Source organism: Bombus huntii, chromosome 14, assembly GCF_024542735.1.
Source record: "Bombus huntii isolate Logan2020A chromosome 14, iyBomHunt1.1, whole genome shotgun sequence".
Classification (NCBI taxonomy): domain Eukaryota; kingdom Metazoa; phylum Arthropoda; class Insecta; order Hymenoptera; family Apidae; genus Bombus; species Bombus huntii.
The window spans coordinates 6,211,878-6,232,649 of record NC_066251.1 but is presented as its reverse complement, the minus strand read 5'-3'; the positions used below and the strand labels follow the sequence as shown (position 1 = coordinate 6,232,649).

Here is a 20,772-nt window from a genome sequence, read left to right as displayed (position 1 = left end):
AATTGTAACTAGTTCTTACGCATGGCGAGTATACTCGTCGTAACACAGAATATCGCCATTCCTTCGTGACGAGTATACTCGTCGAAAATAGCTAAGCGGATAAAGGTCAGAAAAATCGGTGCGCTCGAAAATGAAGTTTCACCCATGATTTTCTACATATATGTATATACTTGGTTATTCGACGAGGATCCTGAAGATAAGAAATTTTCTCATGCAAAGTCGCACGTGTTTGTCTTCGCATAAATTATTTTTCTGATTAACATAACGTCGAGACGTTCTCCGTAAATAGAGCATCGTGTAAGTAAGACGTGCCTCGAGCCACGTTCTCCACCGCCTTCCACCGTCTGAAAATCTTCCTCGGGGCTGATAAACTGATCAAACAAATTTATCAGTTGTTCCGGAACGCGACAAGAGGCCTTCGTACGTGTTTAACCAATCTGGATCGACGTATAAATCAACAGAAGTCGTGCTAAATTCATCTTATCGACGCGGAAGCAACTTGGTTTCATTCAATCGCGTCACTCGTTGCACTTTTGCGCCAACGTGTTTCGTCAACGTTACAATTCGCTTCTTCGGGGCACAGCTGAAACTTCTTCGCTGAGATTCAAAGTACGAACAACCGTGGAAAGTAGAAAAATCGCTGGTATCGCGCCAACACGCTCGGATAGTCCGCAATTGCAAATACGTTTGCAAAGATCGATCGTCCTGCACACGCGAGAGCCTCTTCGATTCCTAGATGACGCACTCTCTTTCCTCGTGCTTTGTTCTTTGTTCTACGCTTCTGTTCATTTCTGTATATGCGAAAGTATACCTTCGGTACGCTTCGAAAACCATAAATACTCGGACAGATATCATCGATTCCGAGGAATATCTCATACACAAGTTAGACGTATTTACAGACATTCGGATTTACGATTAGCAATTTGAAATTCCAAGAATCGAACGAGCGCGGTGGTGATCAAGAAACGCGGGAATCATGAAACTTGCAGCGGATCGATGGCCGGATGGCGGTCGTGTTTACAGAGGAAAAGCAGTCTGGAAACTCTTTACCCGGTCAACGAGAGTTCGTAATCGAGAATCGCAACTCCGCACTGGGTTCTGTCGACCATGCAAGCAGAGACGCCGAGCCAGCGAATAATCCGCCTCTCCCTTTCCGCTGCTCGTTCGCTGTGCCGCGACCAGAAAGGGGTTCGATCGTTGCAGAACTATCCACAAAACGATTTCTGATAATATTCTTTGTGGAAGCGAAGCTTATTATGTTCTTCGAGTTCCGTGAAAATACCGCCGTTTATCTCGTTTCTTAAAGCTTTATTCGTTAGACCGTTTTATAAAATTGCTATCTATAGCGAAAGATCTATGACGACGAGGAGAACGTGCTTGGTAAGTTTCTACCAATAATCTTTGAGTAAATAATGAAAAGAATTGAAATAGGCCAAACGTTTCCTTCCTGCATCTTCTCTTTCATAAGAATTCATAAAACTCTTAACCAGTTAGCTGTTGGGACCTGTTTAAAAACTTTGAGAACTGCGTGCCTAGAATTTGTAAAAAGTAAGCGACGACGAGTATACTCGTCGTAACACGGACTATTGCCGTTTCTTCGTGCTGAGTATACTCGTTAAAGACAGCCAACTGGTTAAACGGAAACTCTCTAGTTCGTTGTTTTACCTAGTGACTTTGCTGGATACTTTGCAATATCTAAGGCCTGGAAAAATGTTACCTTCCGATATTTCTCGAACAATGTTTCGCGATATTCTGAGACTTGCAGGAATATTAGCTCGTAGTATTCCTTGATGAAAATTTTACAAGGTATATACAGGGTGATTGGTAACTGGTGGCACAAGCGGAAAAAGAAGTCGAAAATATAGAATAAAAATTAAAAAAAAAATTTTTTTTTTAATTTTTCCATCGAGACAACGATCCGTTATAACGAGACGTGATAAAGTGCACGCGTACCGAACGAAAATTCAAAGTCGATTTTCTCGAAAACAAAGCCTCGAACGAAAAATTTTTATTCTATATTTTCGACTTCTTTTTTCGCGTAGAATCACCCCCTTTCCGCTTGTACCACCAGTTACCAACCACCCTGTATACAATTTTCGACACAGATTGTTGCAATTTGAAGCGATCACCAACTTGCAATTTATTACATAAATTCCGCGAGAATTTTCTTAATTGCCTTATCTATCTACAAATTAATGTCGAGATGAGCTTTCGTTCGAAGCTAATGATACTTCAGAAAGTAAACTCTACGATTTGACTGTCTGATTTTCTGGATGACCTTCGGTCCACGACATCCACAGACAGGGACCCTCTTTTATTGAATTATTCGACTCATCCGCATCGTTTCCCTGCAATCTAAAGGGTGTCCCTTTGATTGCCCTATTTGTTTAACGGGACGACGTAGTCGCGTCGCTTTAAATTCCCTTACAAAAAGAATCCTGGTTTTAATTGGTCACTCGATTATGCTCAATTGCTCGCTCCGGATGATACTCGGGCAAAAATCTAGTGGACCAACGAAAAAGAGAAAAAGTACGTGCCATGATTTCACAAATCTGTTTTATCAGGCAGAAGAACGTTCCTCCTTCCTGATCTCTCATTCTATTCGTCTTCGCTCGTGTTTTAAAAATCCTACGAAAGCAGAATATTACTAAACGTTTTACTTGTGTATATACGTTCCAGGAGCAAAATACCGTAGAAATAAAATTTCACAGTAGAAATTCCCAAAGTAAGAATGTCAGAGTCAGGAAGAAAATTCTAAAATAGGAATGGTATATCTAAGAAGAGAAAAAGAGAAGATTTCGGAAGAGGGAGAGTATCCCTGGATTTATCTCAAACAACAAAAAACTAACACTCGTAGCAGAGAGCTAAATAAACCTTTGAGCACCCTCTTGGTTCTCACCCTCGCGTCAAAGACAACTCGCTTTCTTCGCTTTCTTCACACTTGCCCTGACCTTAACCCATGCGGGGTTCTCAGATAATAATTAAACAATCACTCGCTAACGAAGACGACTCGGAAAATATACAACGCTTACTTCGTTATTTATCTCTCCACTGTTGAGAAAGTTGAAATTTGGCCTCTAAATGTACATTCACGTGTTTAATTCTTCAATATGTACAACTGCTTGCTATCGAAAGAAGAATAAATAGGATTTTATTTTAAGAATACTAAACTTACGTTTAGCGTTGTACAAATTCGCGTTTTATCGACGAGACGTTATTGGTCTTTAACCAGTCAGCTGTTTCTGACGAGTATACTCGTCACGAAGGAATTGCGTAAAGTTAAAGATCAAAACAGTCGTTTCGTTACGACTCGATTCTGTTATTATAACAGTCAGGCGCGCTCTGTGCTTGACGAGTATACTCGTCATCGCTTACTTTCCGCCACGCGTTTTACCTACGCGCTTTTCAAAGAGGTCACAACAGCTGACCGATCAATGTATAACGTACAACGATCAAAAAATGGAACGACGTGTTCTCCAAACGAAGTTCAAAGTTGAATTTTAAAATATGGAAGTTCAGCTGCCTCGAATAAAGCGTACCAGGCTCGTGTCTCAGCCAAGAAAATGCGAAATACATCGTCCTGAAGAGCCGTAGATGCAAAGCAGTTGAGAACTAGTTTTCGCAATAATCTACGCGTCGAATTTTAAATAGAATCGCAGGATTGCTATCACAATCGGTAACGTGATCGGTAACGCAATACATCGATACACGGTGTAATTAAATTAACTCGACAAAGAAGCAGTCGAGTGAGAAACGCTGAGCACTTGTTTGAATATGTATGTCGTTTTGCTCGTGGAGAGTTTCGAGAAAGGCTGCTTCGAAATAAATAACCCACAGTCTTATCGCAGCTAATCTAATCTAACACATCGGCATCGTATTCCGCGATGGTCACCCTCTTCACGATTTATCGTCGATTTACATTCAACGTCTCTCTCGCTCATAAACGAAAAACCAATCCCTGCGATCGCTGCCTGCACTTTCGAGCGTGACGAATGTTGGAAATTATCCGTTCGGCTTCTGTTGCAGAAAATGGATAACTCAGAGTCAGCCAGTGATCAGGTAAAAAACGATTTTTCCAAATGGAAAATCGAATCTTTTGTACGTAAAAAAAAAGAAAACATTTCTCCATTTTAAGGGGACAATCTGCAGCAATTTCGTTCAAGATCCTACGAATAAAATTAGAAATTTAACAAAAATGAAAATACTATACTAAAGAAAATAATTAGCTGCGTTACGAAGCTAGGAAGGAACCAAGCAACCAAATCCCGAAGAAACTCGACAAGCGTAGAACCATGGTGATTAATTTCACATTTCTTACAACCTTCGCTATATCATTTGCCTGTAAACGAAACTCGTATCCTTCTGTTACGTGGAAGATCTGAATCTCAACTTCGAATTCGATCTCCGAACAATCTACGATAAATTCGTTGATTATCCAAACACCATGAATACCCACGATTTTCCGAGTATTTTCACGAAAGTGGAATAGAAAATGTACAGTAACGAGCAAAAGCGTGAACATAGTTTTAGTCTTATGCTAGTTTCATGCAGAAGGCGGTAATTCCAGTCATTTATAATCATCTCATTGCCACTTTACTACATAATTATTTCATTTTGTATAATTACAAGGTGAAACTGATCAACAAAACGTAACACTTTATTTTCATTAACATCAACGATACGCGGAATATTTCTCGAAAGTAGAGACGGAAATGAAATACCGGTGGCGTTTGCGAGTTCCTCGTCACGTGCCGAGATTGTTCAACAGAAACAAACGACGATAAAGCGGTGAAACACAGAACGCATCGTCGCAGCTGTGAAAACACCGCCTTCTGCATTCGGTCGTCGTCTATTTTCCAGATGAAATCGAGCGACTCGTGTTGAACACGAGTCGGATTCGCCTAGTTCTCGGGACAGAGCGTCGAAACAAGCCGCTTTCGCGAGGGAACGGCAACCAGGAATGCCGTTACTAGCTGCACGTGCCGATTATAATCGCGCCATCGATGCGCGAGCGTACCGATTTTCACAACGAAAGTGATTTCACGCGCGATCTTCCGAGTCCGTTACGTTCCTCCGTGTTTTTGCCACTCGCTCGTTTCTTCTTCCACCTTTTTTTCGTTACAGGGTTTTTCATACGTTTGACAAGTAACGGATGTTTCGCGGAAGATCTAGACGAAGAACGATTCTCTGGTACAGAATCGGCAGAGAGGAACGAGTGTTCGACGTACGTTGGAAGCAAGAAGGAGCGCGATCGCTTGGGATAAAATCAGGAAGAGGGGCAACGAATTTTTTGCATTAAACGGTTACGATGAATGAAAATCGAAGGAGCTTCGGAAAGTTTAGCGGGGAAGTAGCACGATCTTTGGACTGCGAATTCGAGATGGGGAGAGATGGTTGTTTCGTACGAATTCGACAGAGAAGGATTAATTCAAACAAAGAAACAAAGAAAAATGATTCTTTGGTATGGGATGAATTTTTGGTATATTAATGGCCAAGTGGCAAAGTTTGTAATTTAAGGGAACCGAATGTAAAGTTCAACTTTAGTAGAAAAATCTCTACTTTCAGATATTGTTGTAAGTATTCGTAAATTCTTGCATAAATTGACAAACGTATTCTCCAGGTAAATGCAGATTTTACACATTGTTTCCTGTACTTATCTCCGTTTTGGAAAAATTCCAATCGTGGGTAGAACGGATCTAACACCGTGAATATCATTTCCAACGCATATTGCGAATATAACGTTACATACGACTCTATATAAATTTAACATTACGCTAACATTACGAGAATAATCGATGTAGTATGATTTAGTACATAACAAAGGAGGAAGTTGTGAAGAGAATAACTTCAACACTATGTTACAATTACTAAACATACAACACTATAAATACAATTTTTACAATAAAATACAAACAGTGGAGGGAATTCTAAATAAGTATAAAATCTTCTACAAGTCTGTTCCGTAAGAGCAACCAAACTGACGTTAAGAAGCTACTTAGCCGATAACGCGAATAACTTTTTCTTTCTCTTACGCTTCAAAGTTGAATGGAAAATTCTAATTCTGAGGTATTAAAGATACGACAGAGAATTGAGCATAAACCGAGCATAAATTAAGGATACGAGGAATAAAGCAAAAGCCCTTGGACGATAAAGGGATCAAAGTTAACGTTTAACGCGTCATCTGTCAATCCACGGGCCTTCAATATCGTCAAGGTAGAAAAAAGAAAAAATGTCCGAGCTACCCGACTCTTAACCCTGTGCTCGTGCATGTATGCGATACTCTTTGACTGGTGGTTTTAGTTGTGAGCGTGAATTATTGGAAATCCATTACTTCTGAATGAAAAGACTTGCACGAGCCCTCGTGCCCGTGTCTTGCCTTAGCCGATAATGCCCAACCGACGAGTATATAATATATTTATTTTCGACGAGATCACTGCGTGTTTCGTCACGATGAAATTCTTAACACAATCGTGTCTTTCCATTAACCGCTTTGTCATTAGAGACTTGAATCTCTTCTTGTGAAATAAACCTTGAGGAATTTCATGAAAACGATCGCTGGAAGACGAAGAATTGGGAACCTGGAATTTTCAAGAAGCGAACACGCGTAAGAAATTGTGAGGATTCGAGAGCCAGCACGTTTCAAGAAGAAGAAAGGGAGAATTGCTTACGGATGATACCAATTTTCCCACAGACGTATGATCTTCCATTGCAATGGTGAACCCCTGCTGCAAAATTGATCGCATTTCTACGATAATCTGGTGGCAAGCCTTTCGCCAAATCAAATGCCTGCAAGATAAACTACTGAAATTACCGTTCTATGATTTCACGATAAATAAACTGTACATTTTGGAAACTCGTGCATTTAAGGCTGCGCAAATAATCGTGTTCGTATACGAATTTCCTAAACTGCTAAAGAAACTCTGACCTGAAACATAAAAAATTAACAAGGCAGCGAATGTTAAGGACGTTCTAATCTACGCAGCGATATTTTAATATTCTAATTTAAAATGCAAAAAAACAATCGATGTAATGTTAAACATTCTCGAGCATAGTATATACAGGGTGGTTGGTAATTGGTGGTAGAAGCGGAAAGGGGGTGATTCTACGCGAAAAAAGAAGTCGAAAATATAGAATACAAATTTTTCGTTCGAGGCTTTGTTTTCGAAAAAATCGACTTTGAATTTTCGCTCGGTACGCGCGCACTGTATCGCGTCTCGTTATAACGGATCTCACTGTGGATCGTTGTCTCGATGGAAAAATTTAAAAAAAACAAAAAGGAATTTTTATTCTATATTTTCGACTTCTTTTTCCGCTTGTGCCACCAGTTACCAACCACCCTGTATAATTTCATAAGCAATAAAATAAGACCAATGTGCGATACCGGTGCTCATAAGATATTCAGTGTATCGTGAAACTGACCATTCGTCACCGTAACACGGAGACGATGCGCTCGTTACATTTATGAGAACAATTAAGGGCAGGCAGGAACGTGAAGCAATTAGCGCGACGCGTATGCAGATGCAACGCAACGATCAAAACATCGTAGCAGTGGCGAGACACGCACCGGCGCGAGAGGAAACGCCGTATCGACGACGAGAATGCATCATATGTGTCGGTGGTAAGAAAACGCGACGAGAAGCGGTGCACGTGATACGACGCTTAGCCGACGCGTTTATAGAACGGTTGAATATTTATAAAGCGTGGCAATGACTCCAACCGAATGTTAAAAGTGTCCACGTAAGTGCATCTCTGCCGTAAATACGGCAGGGGATGCTCTTACTGCTTACAAACTGAACTGTCGTTGTACAGAGTTATTCGTTTTTAGGAATTTGTATTTTCCACGTGATCTTGCGTAGAATACTTGCGTAGAAAAACATAGTATTTGAGTATATGACGTATGTATTATAGGTTTAAAAGATAAAATTGTTCGATAAAATTGAGAAATACAGTGGCTGCAAAGGGTACTTTTACATCGTTGTATTGTTATAATATACCTTGTTATATATTATATGTATACCTTGGTATATCAAGTTTCATATCATTTAGTAGTACTTGCATATAACTACAAAAATTTAATACTATGAAAGCGATACAAGGAAAGGAGGTGATAAAAAAAAAAAGTGCTTAAATAAGGTTACGTGCGATACTTTCTGTAGTCACAATGGAACATTTAATCTTAAATATAATATTGGTAAAAGCAATAATTCACCTAAAGTACAATTTTGTAAATGGAAAGATATAAGATTAAATAAGATAAATTGTTCTGACACTTGAGTCTCTATCAGTCGTAAAGTTTATACCCTCTTCAATTTAAAAAATCAGTCTTCGTTCGTTACTTATATTCATTTCAAGTTCTCAATTATGGAATATTCCATCTGCGAGGCTGCTTGATTTATAGAGATGCCCATAAAATAACGTTTAGATTAGTATAAAAGTGTGTATACGTGAGATTTTCCATCGAGTATACCATCTGATGGTATTTCTAGGATTTTTTACGGTGATTAAAGGGCAAAGAGAACAGGTATCCATTCATGAGGCATAGTGAGAGAAATGAAATAACCTTGACTGCTCTACGAAGCTGTCATCATCGATGCACAACTCCGTCCAAGATTCATTCACACGCGATACGAGCTCTGCGACGATTCGATCGAATTAACCTCTTGCCATATCAATTTTTCCCTAACCATATACGTCAACGTTAGCTATTTACTTCTTCGATCTAATGCGAAACATTTACATATATGTTACACGCAATTTATATCAATGATTCGTAAACTGGAGGTAAAGGATAAACTATAACTAACTAGTTAACTTATTTATAATCTTTTAATTTTGAAGTGAAGTTAAAATCAAAATTGTATTTTTTAATACCAGTAAAATATCCTTCGAACGATGTGATTGGTTCTTCTCAAACAATATATCTCGTGATTGGTCCTTGTTGAACTGAAATATTACTTTAATACCTACATATATCAAGTAGAATCTGCTGTCGTTGTAATTGGTCCTTTTTAAACAATATATCGTGTGATTGGTCCATTCGTATATCGTCTAAGACGAAACATTGAAATATTGTATTTACGTAATTGGTATATTCGACAATCCGTTCGATAATCTTGTAATATTGAATTAAAGTTAGAATTAAAATTGAATCTATTATATTTAACTTCATTACACATAACGAATAACATAATGAATGCGATATTATATTTCTTTGATTTTTTAATTAAAAAATTGGAATCTGAATAAACATTTGTCTTATCTACTAAACGTCATAATAATTGATCTACTTTGAATATTTTAAACATATATTTTTGCATGTTATATGCATTCTGTAGATTTTTGAAGCCTTAAATATCTCAAAAATGCTTTACTGATTCCATACCACAGGGCAAGCGGTTAATCGAGATTTTATCGACATCCAAATATTTTGACAGCACTGACGAAAATATAATCAGAACGACAATCACAATGATTTCCTCTATCGAGTTACTTTCCTCGCGATTACATAATTTGTAACGTCAATATTATGAAATGATACTTTCGGTGACTTACCATTTTTTATTGGAATATGGGAACCGTATCCGAAGCCCGGAGACACTTACAGCTACGGTTGACTATGGACGCACAGAAACACGTTACATCGACTTTGACACACTTCTCGCGAATCTCGAAAGAGCAATCGAATTATCGGTTTCGAAAGCGACAGAAGTTCGAATGATGTATTCCACGATTACAGAACAGCGAGCACTCGCGAACAAATAGAGTTCGATTTCACGACTTGTTCAAGTGAATGACATTAGAGCACATCAAAACAGTCAGTCACCGGCTAACATTTAAGAACACGATCCGTATACATCCAACCAGTCCAAATACCCGAAACAGACTGGCTGCTTCCTTTTCGAATCGTAATCTACTTTGGGAAAGCGCCGTTAGGTGGCAGTAGGATACAAAAGCCCGCCATATTGAATCGTCAATAAAAGCGCTTTCGTTCGAAAGCTATTTGGATCAAAACAAAGCAATTAATATTTATTTAAAAAGTTGATTTAATCTTGAAATATTATTGGAAACTTTATAAACATCGTAAAAGGAATTTTAATAAGATTTTTATTGTTATTTCATGAAAGATTGTTGCTTCATTGATTAATATTTATTTAAAAAATGGCTTTTATCTTATAATGCTATCCAACAACCCATAAATTTTCTAATCAACAAAATAACAATCTTTTAAAAATGATAAGGAAAATTTAATACAAAATAATTGATATTTGTAACAATTCGAATCTCTAAAATTATGCGATATCAATATTATATTCTAGGACTGAAATAGCATTCTATGAATAACTATGAATAGAATGAACAATTTATACTGGGACAGAAATTTATTGCAAGTTACATAAAGTATTATATATATGACTCTTTTAATATTATGGACGGTCGGGACTCAGATTGGTCCCCCTAAAAAGCAACCGGTCGACCAAGTCAATTGTTCTTAAATAATATAAATTGAAGACTAAAAGAACGTGGCCAATAGTGACCAAGCACGAACAAGCAACCGCCACTTACGCATAACATGATAAACGAGAGAAAAAAGAACAGTGTGAATCACCAGTACCAGTCGTTAAATAATTTCTTACGCTTCTACAAAACTATTCTTGTCGAAGCAGTGAGACTTGAGCCCTAATATTCTCAACATTTTTTACTCAATAATCATATTTTGTTTTCCAACTTAAAAAAAAACATGCAAAAAAGAAATGCATATCTCATAATACAAAATAATAATAATCAGAATTTTACAATTCAATGGTAAAAATCTAACAAACGTTTCGGTTCAAACTTCAATAACGATCTGATACTAAATAATTAACTGTAATTATAACTATAACATTTTTTTAATAAGCAATTGAATTTCCATAGTAATAGAAACGGTTAAATTGAAAATAAAAAATTTCACTACCTGTAAGTTGGAATTGCAGACAGATGCATGATAAATTCTGCGTTAGGTGTTTTGACGAGAAATTTCATACACGGAATGACTTGCACTTGCTACTCAATACTGACCGATTAGTAGCCAATTGGCACCCAATACAACCGTGTCAGATGCATCCAATTACTTCACGATTTCGTGTTTGTAGACAAACTAAAAAATTCATAAATATCTTATGAACACATGTTATTTTATACCGCGAAATGAGATTAGTTTGAAAAACGTGTCTCTCGCGATAACTTTACTATCTATAACTGTTACAAAAAAATGAAATTAGCTGGAATATAAAAAACGAGATAAACTGAATAATTTTATAAGATTTTTGAGAAAATAAATTTAGTTTGCTCAAGTTATCTGGCAATTGATACGTTAACATGTTACATACATATATCAGTCATTAAAGCATGAAGTATGTTGTTCAAGAGCGGAAAACACGACAGAGCTCAAGTTTCCAACACGTTAATTATTGTTTCGCAAAGATTATATAATCAAATTTACATATTTTAAATTGAAAATTGTAATCGGAATAACATTGAAATATAAACATTAATATTTATAGTAAACGAATAAATAACTATGAAACTTACATTCGTACGTAGAGACGAGCATTCAATTCTAACCAAGTCATTAAATATTTAATCGAGTTTACGTGTTGCTACGATATAAAGATCAACTTATTAGCATATTTGTAACATACGCAAATTGTGAAATAAAAATTTTTTATTTCTGCCCTTGAATTGTTTCAATAAACCTACGAACGTTACCAACCATGCAGGCAAATATTCTATGCAATGGTTCATGCCGCTAGAGCTCGTGGTTGACGACCAAATAAGCAGCAGTGCAGTATTAATCTGACATTAAACGTAATTCCTCTCTCTCACAGCGGAGAAGAGGTATTTTCCTTCAAATTTCCGTACAATAATCATTAAATTGACGTGATCAATTGGTTCGAAAAAATGCCACGCGGTAAGCACGGACAAATTATTATTTATTTCACACTCGACACACACAGTTATCATCATTTCTTCCCCACCACATTTCTTGGCGAGAAAAACGCAATTTCGTATGTTATGACCTCGACGAACGAATTTGGATCTAAAAAGACGGCTTTCCTCTAGGTAAATATGTCAGTTACAAAGGCCGGAGTCGTCACTTCACTAACCCCGAGGAACTGGAGGAGCAACGACGCCAGGAGGAAAAAAAGCTCCAGTGGAGAGTCAGTATTTTTAAGTTAACCAACAGCACGACGGCTTAGATATTATTATTAAGTACGTAAGGTCGAATTATCCTTTGACGGTTGAGCGTGATTGTGCGCACCATTACTGAGATTTTTCATGGAGCACGATGCTCCATGTGCAACCGTTTGAGAGAACCGGGCACAAACCTTCAGAAAATTCTTAAGACTCAAAAGCGATGGATAGATCCTTAGATGATTTGTTTCATCTGTTCTTTCCACTTGCATTTGTTCTTTCGAAAAATGTAACATAAATTTTACTTAGGGGGCTGGTAAATAAAAATTCATTAATGTAAACGAAACCCTTCATATTTAAAAGTTATAATGATATTGTTTTTTTTAGAAGAACAAAGGAAAGGATAGTTCAAGTGATGAGGAAGATGAACCCAAAGCACACGGTGATTCAGTAAAAAATAATAGTTCCTCAGGGACAGATACCAACAGCGACTCAGAATCAGAATCGGAAACTGAGGTAAATTAATCGATAGAGATTTATAATAATCGATAAATGATAATTTTCCTTTCTTCTTTTAATTTGCAGGGAAAGACAAAAGGTGTAGAAAATTTAATTCAAGTTGAAAATCCAAATAGGGTACAAAAGAAAGCAAAAAAATTATCTCAATTAAATCAATCTTTAGACACAGCGAAACCAGATTTATCTCGTAGAGAACGGTAAAAATCAATGAAACATACAGAAGTTCGTAACATGTAAAGATTGGAAAACTCATTTTTCTCTTCTTTTTTAGGGAACAACTAGAAAGGCAGAGAGCATATGCAAACTATCAGAAATTACACGCAGCAGGTAAAACGGAAGAAGCACGCGCGGATCTAGCACGATTAGCTATAGTTAAACAACAACGGGAGGAAGCGGCTAAAAAACGAGAAGCTGAAAAGAAACAAAAAGAACTCGCTCTTCAGAGGAAAACGGAACTTAGGCAAAAGGCTCTTGGCAAAAAATCCTAGAACGTTTTAACTCGAGTCAATTAAAAAATATTTGATGTCACAGCTATTATTACATTAACAATGATGAACAGTTAAAAAATCTACTTTCATATTGATACTAATTGAATGAATCAATTCGCGCATTTACAGAATGCGTTTGATGGAAATATCCTTGTTTAATTATACATAAATATAATTATTACAATAACTAAACTATACCTGCATTATTATTCAATATCTCCCACCTGACATATAATCTTATTTTACTAAGTTGACAATTCAACAAAATAATCAATAAAATATTATGTTTACTTACAATCTGCAAAGAAAGATGTTCCTAATATTTAGTTTTTAAATTATATATAATTATTATTTAAATTACTTTAGTAAATATAACTTCGCTCTGCTAAATTATTGACTCAGCAAAAAATCAATGATATACATATTGCATTTGTCTGTAATTTACAAGAGAAGCAAAAATGTACGGTCGAATGTTTCTATCATTTAAATTACAAATTACCGAAATTTAAATAAAAAAAGAAGCTTGTGAATAAATGTAAATCACCAAAATTTTTTAATAATTGTATAGTAATAATATCCGATTTATTAACGTACAAAGTTCACCGATTTGATTACGTACAATTTAACTGTAGTCGGTGGGACGGAGGAAATGGGATAGGATAGAAAGAAGACACAGTAAAGTTTCTACAACTGAGCTGATACGATGTGGACGGATGTAGTTTACGTCACACTGTTGTTGTTTTGTGTATTCGTCGGGTTTTATTATCGAAAAATAGAAGATCCAGAGGTGAAGAAATGGACCGGCACGATAATTGGCATCCTATTAACAGGAGTTGTCTCAGGAAGTTATATACTTTTCCCTTTGGTTTTTTCTCTGATTAACGCTATTATTATAACCAACATCTCACCAAAGTATGATATATTAATTCGTTAATTATATTTATTTGTCGATTTAAGCAAGGAGCGTTTTAGCTTATCAATTGTGTGTCATAATGTGTCAAAATTATTAACTCAATTTTAAGTGAAATATTTTTAAAATTATTTTTGATAATGTCATCGTATCTACTTACTTTGTACGATATGATTTTCTTATATTTCGATCTTATCTAAAATTACAAATGTACAGATCAAATTAACTGTGTCATTTTTAGATATATATATCTCAATAATGCACTATTCTTAAAAGACATAATTAGCACTTGTTAAGTATCAAATTACCACCAATTGTAACTTGATTGCCGAATGGAAATATTAATATAATGAAAATCCCCGTTCTTTGAACTAGTGTTTATCATTTTATTTTATGTGAGATGCAAAAATTTATTATCACTTTCTACTTAATATTATGTAACATAAAACAAACAAAATGTTTTTAATAATAAACGCTCCTTATAAATTTTCTGTTCATATTCCATTCTTTTATAAAACTAGTTAATGTCATTTCTCAATTTGTTGTTATTTGCAGGAAATCTCATATTGTCAGCTTTATTTTTTCATTCTTCTTTCTACTTGTTATATCTCGATTAGGGGATTATATTGGTTTACCAGTACCATCAACTCATACAAATCTCATACTGATGATCTTAACACTAAAATTATCTGGACTAGCGTTTGAACTAAATGCAGCTATTAATCCTCCAGCTGATGATCCAGAAGGAGTAGATAATGAAGCAATAAAAAATGTTGGATTTTTAGATGTTTTTCATTATGGTTTTGGCTATATGGGACTTTTGACTGGTAATTCTATGATACTTTAAGTAACTATAATTAATCTAATTTTGATATTATATTAAATGTAATATTTCTCTCTACAGGACCATACTATCGGTATAGAACATATTGGGACCATCTATATAAGCCATTCTCTAAAGTAGTAGATCCATGGCCTGTCACGCTATATAAACTGAAACAAACTACATTCTTTGTTGTCCTATTCTTCATAATGAGTTACTGCTATCCCGTCAGAGTAATATCAGTTTTCATTTTACCAACAAATATAGGCAGAATTATAAATGATTAAGTTTCACTTTGTATTTCAGTATATTTTAACAGAAGAATATGCAGAAAAATCTTTCCTTTATAGACACTTTTATATGTATCCTACATTCGTCCTTTTTCGAGTAAGAATGTACATTGGAATGGGTTTAGCAGAATGTGGATGTCAAATGGCTGGACTAGGAGCATATCCTACTAGATGTAAACCTATACAAGGACTAGGTCCCAAAGATTATAAAACAACAGAAATATTGTAAGAGCATCCTTTTCCCTGTAATAATATTCATTATTTGGAACAAAAATATAGCAACTAAACGTTACAGAGCTAAAACACCTGAGAAACTGGAGAACGAGGAATTGGATTTTGAAACTGTATATAATATGAATGTTTGGAAATTAGAAAAATGCAATTCGACAAGAACAGCTATGAAAACATGGAACAATTGTGTTCAATATTGGTTTGGTGTCTACATCTATAAACGACTGCCAATGAAAAATATGCGAGCTCTCTTAACCCTATTACTTTCTGCTGTTTGGCATGGTTGGTCAGCTGGCTATGCTGTTTGCTTCTGTCAGATTCCTCTTTTTCTGTTATCAGAGGACATATTCTACAAATTTTATCAGCAAGCCGCTGAAAACAGTATCGTAAGTTCTATTTTTGATATCTATTCATAACTATTAATTGAAATTTTAATTTATGTAACTTTCGTTTTTTAGGCCAGAAAATTGTGGTATTTGCTAGGATGGTATGAGAAAACAACTTGCATGGCGTATTTGGGAATATCATTCTTAGTATTAGATTTCAAAGAAACTCTAGCTTACTACAAACTTGTATATTTCTCTGGTCATATCATAGCACTTACGTTATACATTGCAGCTCTTTACTGCAAATTGTATATTTTCAAGCCTACAGGAGATAAGGATAAAGATAAATAGTCTATAAATCTTTTGCATTATATATAAATTTTCGTGTCATGCTCGAGTTGATATAGAAATATCTAAATGACACGTGTACTATAATACGCTTCGTATAACTATACGCATCAAGCCATTCAAAGATCATTAGCATAGTGTAATATTAAAATATTTTTTAGAATATTACATCTTTTCACTTTAATGTAAATGATAGAAAAATTTATTGATGATCATAATTAAGAATGATCATGTATGATTACAATTGAAATGCTTATCAAAAAAATGTAATATATTTTTTGTTACTATTGTTAAATTATTCGACTTGTAGGATAACGAAGAATTTAGATTTACACTATTTAGAAAAAAGAACGAAAAATCATCTTTGGATAATTAGGTTTTAAATTTTCCATTGATACAAGTGAGGAATAAAAAGTTCTATTTCTTCGACAAGAATTCTTTATTGATCAAACCCTTCACATCTCTACAAAGATTTATATTCTTCCCCTTAAAAAATCTTTTATTTACTGCAACATTGCCTTACCTCTAAAATACTTACTACTCTATCGACGTTCGGTGACACCTGAAAAAAGAACACAGGAAAAACAAAAGGATCCCACTGCCCACCCTCGAAACTTTCCCAATTATTTGTAATGTGGCGGCAAGTGTTTCAAGCGATGATCATATAAAAATTGGAATCGTTATAGGTTATATCGAAAACGATATTAACGATAGATACGTTTTCAATTTCATTAACTATTTAAAAAAAAGTGAAAGTCAAAATTTTAAAATTGGGCGTAGATTAGTACCTTGGAAGAAACTAATTTGAAAATTGTATAAAATGAACCATTGAAGCGAAATGAAATACATCTTGATACGCCGACGTTAAGAAATTTGTGAAAAGGATATTCGTACTTAGAAAATCGACATTTAAACTCGTTCAACTTACGAATCAGACCTACACAGCTGGAAATAAGATAGTACATAGTTGACTTCGAACGGACCATTGCTGGAGAAATGATTTGTTTCAAGAAACGCGCAAAGCAATTGGTAGATATAATAGTTGAAATGTCGAGTTGCTGCTTGCGAGGTCTGGTGATGCTCACGTGCTACCTGCAAACCGGACGATGGTCGAGACCAGCAACCGCGTGTGGCTTTTCGTCGTGCTCTCTGCATATTTCTCTGCACTCTCGAGACCGTACCCTCTGCGATTTCTGCACGCCGACCCCCCACAGAGAGAGAAACAGCTTTCGCTCACACACTTTCTCTCTTTTTCTCGCCCTGATCGACTAGCGCGAACCTGCTTTCACCAGACCACCAACCGCTCGCTACTGCAAACTGCTTACAGCCCTGCTACTCGGCTTACTGCTTACTCTCAGCTACCCCATCATCAGCTACACTCGCCACGCCACTCCTTTCCACCGCCTGTGGCACCATAAAATTACAACTTAGTTATAAGGAATAAACGTGTTACATCCGTGTGTGAGGAATTTTATCTTTTTTTTTTCTTTTGTTGAAAGATGTTTGACGATCGATTAATTATAATATTAAAGATAAGACCAATGGTTAAATGTTAAATTATCTTAAATTCTAGAATTTGATCTATCTAAGATTAATGACAGCGTTGTTTTATACAAGATTCGAGGAAGTTAATAACATTCAGAAGTGAACAGCAGTATGTAAGTAATAAGTAAATATGAAAGATTGTACCACTGTTAATTTCTTAAGCTTATGATCTTAATTGGGACATTTTGTTTTAGTCTCATTGTACTCGATACAAGAAAATCCATAATTACGATATCGAAATTTTTTCGTAGACGAATATAAATGATATAAAATTTTCGAGTAACTTATTTTTCTGACAGCATTACCTACATCTATATATGTAGTTTTTAAACACTGTCTAAAACTATGTGAATAGTTCCGTCTTCTGCATTTTATTACACTTTATTATAAATGGCAATCTTACATAAATAAACCTGTATATTGTTACAGAAACGCAGAACTTATGTCTATAATCTATATAGATTACGACTTTTAATTTTTCTTATTTATTTCTTTACTTTTTCTGACTAATCGAGTCGTAATCATAATTTGTCGATCGAATTATATTCACAAACAATGAAAAATTATTCCAAGTTATTACGACTTAGGAAATTAGCTTAAACTTTGTACAAAAATTGGACTCAAATCGACCACATACAGTTTACATTACCTGCTAATTACCACATTAACACCCTCATGTATTTCCAGGAATATTTAATCCACCTTGCTTGGTTCAAATAATTTTTAATATTGGAAAACAACTTCACAATTTTATCGAAACAGTTGGTTTCTTCTTATTACTTATATATACTATATAGAGATTAAAATATTCATAATGACTCAAGAAAGGAAAGAAAAAGAATAAACTGTAATCATTTATAACTCACTTATATCGAGACGTACTGAGAATTGTGCACACTACATTTTAACATAAGATGAGAACATTTTGTAATCGAACTAATAACAATTTCTTTTATTTAATTATTTATAGAGTGTAAACTTGAATATTATCCGCAACATCGTCAAGATGTGAAATTCCTGCCATTGTTCCAGAACAGAATAAAAGATCATTCATGTAGGTGCTACAGCACGTTATTTCGAAGCTCTTAATAGGATAATAATGAATGTTAATTTACTGATCAAAACAAGCTGTTTCGCTACAACAATGTCCATACACGCGAAACCAGAAAAACACATTAACTTTCTTCTGATCAGAAATAAGCATTGAGACAATATATCACTTAACAGAGTAGGAATTATTATAAAAACTTGCAAATGAAAGTCGTCGCGAGTCTATTAAACTCACAATCTAAATACATTACATTAAAATTAGTATTGGGTTCATTTTTCTTTTCTTTTGGTAACCCAAGTAGTGCGTTGTCATAATTAATATGTAAGTGACAGAAGAAATGTGAACGTGCGACAGTGTTGCTCTAGATATAGAGGGTAATAGAATACCTTTTTGTTCTCAAGAAACGATTATTCTGCACTCGCAGCATGTGCATCAGTTCACAGTTGTACTCGTATATGGTTCAATTACTTCAGTCCCTGCATGGAAAAAAGATCATATTATATGAATATATATTATCAATGATGCGCTTAACATTATAACTGATGTTTGTGGAGCGAATGTATAGTGATAAGAATAAATTAAGTTTCATCTATTATCATAAAACTTACCTTGATTTGGAGCGACTGTCTTTTTGCCTATCTGGAGACTTGCTGCGAGAACGGGACTTTCCACGCGAGCTCTTACTGTCGGAACGCGAGCGGCTGCGGCTTCGACTATATGAACGCCTGCGATCTCTATCTCGGCTTCTTGATCTACTGCGAGATCTAGAACGAGAGCGTCTTCGATCTCTGCTTCTACTACGTGATCTATAAACAAACAGGCTATTGATACAAAGCTACATAGTATTACGTGTTAAGTATTTTACCTAATCTTTATGTCGCTCAATTAATTTCTTCAATTATTCTTTAAAAGTTTCAATTTTATATAAAAAAAGATACAAACTGTTCGCATATTTTGCATTGGCTGTACTTTAAGGAACAAAATTATTGACATTTTTATATATAATTATATTATTATATACTATATATTATTATTACTAGTATATAATACAATGGGGTACAAAAACATTCAAGCACATATAGATATTTTTTACGAATACTTTGACAATTTGTACAAAGTATATGTTTGTAATAAATATATACAGTTTCAAAATGTTTTAAGCAATATATATAATATGGATATAGCAACTTTTTATAGTAAACATTCAAATACTTTCGCAAGCCACAGTATCTGTTATTGATGATCTTCACAATGAGAAAAAAAATTTTAACAATATGTAAACTAAATTCAAATCACACAGTGAGTATACATATAAGTGTTGGACTATGGTATAAATATCCCAACATAAAGGTATACAGATTTTCTATATAATAAAAATGTTTTAATAACAATTACCTTCCTCGTCGTCGGCTACCACGACTTCGGTGTGGTGAAGTTGGTCGTCCATATCGAGCCATTTGAACTCTAAGTTCCCTGCCATCTAACAGTCTTCCATCCATAGCATCTAATGCATCTTCCGCATCACGCTTATCATAAAATCTAAAACAATGATTCACAATAATAAAAATGTTATTTTAGACATATATAATATATATATATGTTATTAGAAAATACAAATTGTTTGGCCATAATATTTGTTGCTATATATAAGCTTCGTTATCTGAATACTACAATGACGTCACACTAATAAATCGTAATCAACAGAATGTGCACAAAAATCGATAAACACTAAGAAAAATAGATCTTTACATACCTAACGAACGCAAATCCGCGACTTTCTCGAGTAAAACGGTCCCTGGGTATGTAAATGTCGCCAACCTCGCCACATCTTTCGAACACGCGTCTCAGATCTTCCGGCGTCGTTCTGTACGTGAGATTGTCCACTTTTAAGGACACCATCCCATCAATTCGAGGTGGTGGCCTACCGTAACTCATGTTTTTCAATTCGTGGAGGACTTCGAATTGAATAAAAACAATACTACAGTCGACGAAATCAGTTTTAGAACAAGAACCACAGGTGCATGTACGTTCAACACAAGATGGCGAGCAGCGGAAGAATGAATTCTA

The 20,772-nt window shown here is 35.2% G+C and overlaps 4 protein-coding genes across 5 annotated transcripts in view; 2 read left to right on the top strand and 2 right to left on the bottom strand.

Moving 5' to 3' along the window:
• Window positions 1-9,896, bottom strand: part of LOC126873000 (ADP-ribosylation factor-like protein 4C) — a 54,799-nt gene extending 44,903 nt beyond the window's left edge. The window contains exon 1 of the mRNA XM_050633360.1: window positions 9,553-9,896. The gene's annotated coding sequence lies outside the window, so the exon portion shown is untranslated. The remainder of the gene's footprint in view (window positions 1-9,552) is intronic.
• A 1,888-nt stretch (window positions 9,897-11,784) lies between these two features.
• LOC126873001 (28 kDa heat- and acid-stable phosphoprotein) lies at window positions 11,785-13,376 on the top strand. Its single transcript, XM_050633362.1, has 5 exons — window positions 11,785-11,950; window positions 12,103-12,200; window positions 12,562-12,690; window positions 12,760-12,890; window positions 12,965-13,376. Exons 1-5 carry the CDS (start codon window positions 11,941-11,943, stop codon window positions 13,179-13,181), a joined length of 585 nt encoding a protein of 194 aa, XP_050489319.1. The 5' UTR covers window positions 11,785-11,940; the 3' UTR covers window positions 13,182-13,376.
• A 243-nt stretch (window positions 13,377-13,619) lies between these two features.
• Window positions 13,620-16,535, top strand: LOC126872999 (lysophospholipid acyltransferase 7). Its single transcript, XM_050633359.1, has 6 exons — window positions 13,620-14,093; window positions 14,647-14,918; window positions 14,996-15,147; window positions 15,221-15,429; window positions 15,500-15,821; window positions 15,894-16,535. Exons 1-6 carry the CDS (start codon window positions 13,885-13,887, stop codon window positions 16,110-16,112), a joined length of 1,383 nt encoding a protein of 460 aa, XP_050489316.1. The 5' UTR covers window positions 13,620-13,884; the 3' UTR covers window positions 16,113-16,535.
• LOC126873002 (serine/arginine-rich splicing factor 2) lies at window positions 16,525-20,772 on the bottom strand. 2 transcript variants are annotated; one of them, XR_007692275.1, is made up of 5 exons: window positions 20,459-20,772; window positions 20,101-20,244; window positions 19,314-19,511; window positions 19,092-19,181; window positions 16,525-17,513 (listed from the first exon to the last, which is right to left on the bottom strand). XR_007692275.1 is itself a non-coding variant. In XM_050633363.1 (4 exons), exons 1-4 carry the CDS (start codon window positions 20,638-20,640, stop codon window positions 19,175-19,177), a joined length of 531 nt encoding a protein of 176 aa, XP_050489320.1. In that variant the 5' UTR covers window positions 20,641-20,772; the 3' UTR covers window positions 18,017-19,174. The 2 variants fall into 2 exon arrangements, 1 of the variants encoding a protein (XP_050489320.1); XM_050633363.1 differs by lacking the exon at window positions 16,525-17,513 and having other exon boundaries at window positions 18,017-19,181.